The sequence below is a fragment of the Coturnix japonica genome, unplaced genomic scaffold, assembly GCF_054131305.1.
Source record: "Coturnix japonica strain WE unplaced genomic scaffold, WE-NBRP24 Scf039, whole genome shotgun sequence".
Classification (NCBI taxonomy): Eukaryota; Metazoa; Chordata; class Aves; order Galliformes; family Phasianidae; genus Coturnix; species Coturnix japonica.
This window is the reverse complement of record NW_028188942.1, coordinates 2267965-2272768: the sequence shown is the minus strand read 5'-3', so window position 1 is coordinate 2272768 and position 4804 is coordinate 2267965. Positions and strand designations below refer to the sequence as shown.

General features: G+C 49.9%; 1 protein-coding gene and 1 long non-coding RNA gene across 2 annotated transcripts; both read left to right on the top strand.

Annotated features, from left to right (window-relative positions):
• On the top strand, positions 1-1592 carry LOC146753209 (uncharacterized). Its single transcript, XR_014940168.1, has 3 exons — positions 1-187; positions 297-403; positions 1535-1592. It is a non-coding gene; the product is annotated as an uncharacterized LOC146753209 (long non-coding RNA).
• Positions 1593-3363: 1771 nt separating this feature from the next.
• Positions 3364-4804, top strand: LOC146753208 (rho GTPase-activating protein 32-like). The gene is made up of 2 exons (XM_085530816.1): positions 3364-3508; positions 3828-4804. The coding sequence occupies exons 1-2, from the start codon at positions 3364-3366 to the stop codon at positions 4256-4258; spliced, it is 576 nt and encodes a 191-aa protein (XP_085386942.1). The 3' UTR covers positions 4259-4804.

The window sequence follows — 4804 nt, the reverse complement described above, 5'->3', positions numbered from 1 at the left end:
TTGATTCACGCCTGCTGATTGGTGCTGTTCTCTACAGGGAGCTGCAATGGAAATGGACACTTGTGGTCCGCTGTCCAGCCCCCTCCCGTGTTGGATTTTCTGGGCTTTGAGACACGTCTTCCAGATGCACTTTGTGTTATTTCTGATGTGTTGACCTGTTGAGCTCCAGCCCCAAAGGAGGATTCAAGTACTACCATTGGGACTGTAGTATTTCTTGCTAAACAGAATTCGTGTGCACCCTTGTCTTTTGTCTGCACAAAGGATCTTGTAATCATCTCTGTCTGTGTTTCTTTTAGAGCCAGAGATGGAGCAGAGAGGAACACAGACTTGGGTGAATCTTCATTCAGGAGCAGGGACACGTCATGCTCGTCTGAGGTGTCTGGCTGACAGCAAGAGCAGAGAGGTAAGTTTCATAGGGTCGCGTGCCCATTTTATTTTATTTTTCATTCATGATGCATAGAGGCGTTCCCCAGACAAAGTGAGCATTTCTCAACTGGACTTTCTAGAAATGAGCTAGGCAGTGAAAATGGGTTTGAAGCATTCCTAAGAGCCCCGCAAGAGAATGCTGAGAGTTAATCTGGCACCCTCCTTTGGAAACGTCCGTTGTCTGTCAGCTCTTCAGCTGTGCCCTAACACCTCCCATTGCGCTGCCACACCAGGATAGAATTCCAAGCCCACACTGAGTCCTGGAATGATGTGGTGCCGTGTTGGAATCAGACGTGACCACGTGGTCTTGGCTCCCCGCCTTGTGGGGGGTCATGGTGGACCAGGCTGTTGGCCGTTGGTGATGTCATAAGCGGCTGGAATGAGGGGAGGAGCGGTGCGTTCTGTGTTCCTTTGTGGGTGAGCTAGTGGTCGGAGTGGTTGGTTGTCTTGTTGTTCTTGTGCCTTTTGTGCCGTTAGTTAGTTAGTGTTGTTAGTTAGTTAGTGTTGTTAGTTAGATAGTGTTGTTAGTTAGTTAGTGTTGTTAGTTAGTTAGTGTTGTTAGTTAGCGTTGTTAGTTAGTTACTGTTGTTAGTTAGTGCCGTTAGTTAGTTAGTTCCGTTAGTTAGTTAGTGCCTTTAGTTAGTTAGTGCCGTTAGTTAGTTAGTGCCTTTAGTTAGTGGCTTTAGTTAGTATCTTTAGTGCTTTTTCTTCTCACCGTCGTGTGCAGCAGCTTGTAGGTAAGCTGAGCTGACGTGGGATGGATGGGTGGGCAGTGAGGTGTTGAGAACTGCTGGCTGTTTGAGCTCACAGCACCGTATTGCTTACTCTTGACCATCAGACGTAATTTTCCCCGGTACACACGTTCCAAAGGGGGTATCAGTAAAGTTGGCATCTGTCCCGTGCTTCTTCCATTGTCTTTGCTCAGTAGTGGAAGCATTGTAAAGTTGCTGGGCGGACAGGCATCACGTAGCCTGAGACTCAGCATGTCTTGCAGCAAGTGGGTGGGACAGTTGTGCTGTGTGTGTTATTCCATGACTGTCTTAGCCCTGCTCACTGACCTGCTCTTTCTCTCTCCTCTCCTCACCCTCCGCCCACTGCCTCGGTGCAGCTTTTGCTCTCATTTCATCCGAGCAAAGCGACAAGGAACTGCTGCAGATAGCTTGAGGTGATCTCACTGCCAGGTACGTGCCATGTTTTGTCCCCCCGCATGGTTTTGCCGCAGGGTATGCGCGGGTAGCTCTGAAGATGTCTGTCCATACTGTGCTGTGTGAATAGAGAAAACAGAAGTGTGTTTCTGCTCTGTTCCAGCTGTTCACACTTGCTGTGATGGGTGCTGCGTGCAGTGGGATCAGCCGTGAGCCTGAGGTGGCGGCGACGGAGGTACAGTATGAAGCTCTGGCCGGTCTTTTTTCCCTGTGTTGAGCCATTAGAAGGAGTTGCAGGTGTACTCTCCTGCAGGAAAGAATGGGCCAAAAAGGGCCTGGCCACCTGTCTGTGCCAGTGCCATTGCTGATTAGTCTGGGTAGAGAGAGATGCATCTTTGCATGGCCTGGCAATGCACGCCAGAAAGGGAAATAACTGTGATGAGACGTGCAGCTCCTTCTGAAGTGCTCCTGATAAGGACGGAGCGCATTTGCTGCAGCTTTCTTTGCAGATGTGCTCCTCACCTTGAAATCCTCCTGGTTTGTCCTCAGTGCCCTGACCACGGCCTGTGCTCTGTTTTGCAGGCTGATAACATGCGGGAGCCGCAGCTGGTGCGTGCTATGTCATCTTTAAACGTACCAGCAATTGCGGCAGCCCATGTTATTAGGAGCCACGTCGCCCAGGGGCCGGATGAGCTCTCTCTGGAGGTAAGCAGTTCCAGGCGTTCCTTGTTGTTGTGCACAGAATTAGTATAGAGTGTGAACGCCTCGGGAATACTCTCATATTTTGTGTCATAGAAGAAGGCTTTTGTTTTAGCTGTGCTGAAGCTGGGATTGATGTTTCAATCTTTTGCAGGTTGGAGACATCGTGTGCATTGTTGATATGCCACCAAAGGAGATGAGCCCCTTTTGGAGAGGCAAGCGTGGCTTTGAGGTAGGCACACATTTTTGACTAGAGAGCACAGCTTCAGTAGTGTCTAGAATCTCCGGTTGGAGCTGCTCTGCCTGCACAGGATGGCTTCTGGATGCAAACGGTTGCCCTGTGTCGGTGTCAGAGGACCTTCCCTTTGGCTCTGGGCTTGGGCTAATGCCCACCTGTCTTTTTGTTCTTATTACAGGTTGGTTTTTTCCCTGGTGAGTGCGTGGAACTCATCAGGGGAAAACTGCCCGAGTCCATCCTACATTCATTGCCAAAGCCAGGTGCGTATTTTACATTTGACAATGCGGGTTAGTAAAATGGGGTCTGAACGTGGCTTTCAGGGGGTTCATTAATGCCCGAGTTGAGCAAGCTTAGAAAAAGAACTGCATTAAGCTCCTTGGGCACCTCCAGGGATGGGGAAAATCCGTTCTTGCGTGTCTTTGTTGGGAACATGCTTTCTGTTGTTACGTGTTCTGTTGAATGTGTTGCACTTGGCCTCGTCCAACCGAGCCAGGGCTGAAATGAACTTGTTTTTTTCTTTTGTTGCGCAGAGCCAAAGAAACGGGGCAAGTTCATCTCCTGCCTTCGTTCCCTGTTGAAGGCCTGCCCCAGGAAAGCGAAGCAGCCTGAGCCTCCAACATTCTCGGGATCCATGTCCCTGCTTGACATCGTTGAGAGGTATTTAGCCAACAGGACTTGAGGGCTGAGCTGTAGGAATGGAAGCATCCTCTGCTGTTTGAAACAGAGCGCTTTTCTAAGCTGTGTTTCAGCAGAAACCAGGCATTGCCAGGAACAGGCAACTATTGGCAAGGGTTCGGTGCAGCTCTTCCCTCACCCTGCACCACGACTGACAGCATGCTCTGTTTTCTCTGCAGAATGAGTTCTCCCAGTAAGAGGGCAGAGTCAGCAGCTTGCAGTTGGCGTTCCTGCTTCTGCCTGGGCAAACCATCCCCTGTGGCCAAACGCCAACTGCAGAGCAGTGCCAGGGAGCCCTCTGAAGCTGAAGTCTTGGTCCTGGCAGGTAAGCATGCAAATCCAGCTTTCAAAACACTGCTTGTCAGCAACACAGGTAGAATTCATGCTTTCAGTGGGCTTGTACATCCTTATGTCATTCAAGCCTGTGCCTGACATCTTCAGTTGACCCCTGTCTTTCCCAAATGAGTCTCTTGTCAACACAAGAGCTGGACCTGCACGAGGATCACTTTCAAGACAGTGACACTGTTGCTAGAAGCGTATTTGCTTCTGCCCACCATCACTGCATAGCCAAATGTCAAGAACCTGTTTCATGATTCATCTTGTGAAACTTTGACACTAACTGCTGTGCATCTACTCCTTCCTAGGTGACCCAAGCCCTTGTATATCTCCAAGACGCCGGGCATGTTACGATGCAGCTTCCTGTGATTCCATCAATGAAGAACTGTTACTAAGCACAGGATGCTGCAGTTCAGATGAAAGCCTTCCGTATAACATCAGTTATAAAGAGAAGAATGCCATCATCGTTGAAGCTCTCGTTCATCCCATACCTGCTGAAGCTGCTGACCTGAGCCTGCCAGACTCCTCAGGCACTAGCCTGAACCGAGTGCCTTTCGAGGACAGCCCAGCCCAAGCACAGCATGAGTGCCCCGACAGCAGCACAACCATGCAGGCTCAGGTCAGCATTACAGAGGAGAAGCCAAACATCTTGGAGGGGGAGGTAGAATCAGGCCAAGAGTCCCAGGCTCCGGGCAACAGCACGACTTCTGAGACACTCTCGTCAGACAACAGAGAATGAGTCCCATCTTTCCTCCAGACCTCACACCCCCTCCTTTTTCCTATTGAATAAAGGCACGCTCGTGCTCAATCAACGCCTTGACTGAATTCTGAGTTTTCATTCGCAGATATTGGGATGAGTACAAGAAACAGCAAGACAGCTCAGCTTGCAACGCTCTGGCTGTGGGGTGCGTGCAGGGACACTGTAACCATACAGGGAAAGGCTTCCACTGCTTCCTCAAGCTGTAGTCCAGCCCTGCTACTGCTCTGTGGCACAAAGCCCTGAGGGATGTTCCATATTGTTAACCTAAGTGAAGCCAGCTTCATGCACTGTGTTTTGTTGTTGCTGGGTGAGAGGGGGATGCACGTTGGTGAGAAGATGAGCATTGCTGGATCTGCCACGAGTGTCCCTTCTGCCTCTAAGAATATGTCCTAAGTAGGATGTGAACACTGCTGGCACTTCCTCATTGCATGTGCTTGGAGGATCTTCAGTTCTTGCACATTCAGGATGTCTGTCAGTGACTATGAGGAAATTCTCAAGTACTAGGAATTCCATGAAACAGTTGGA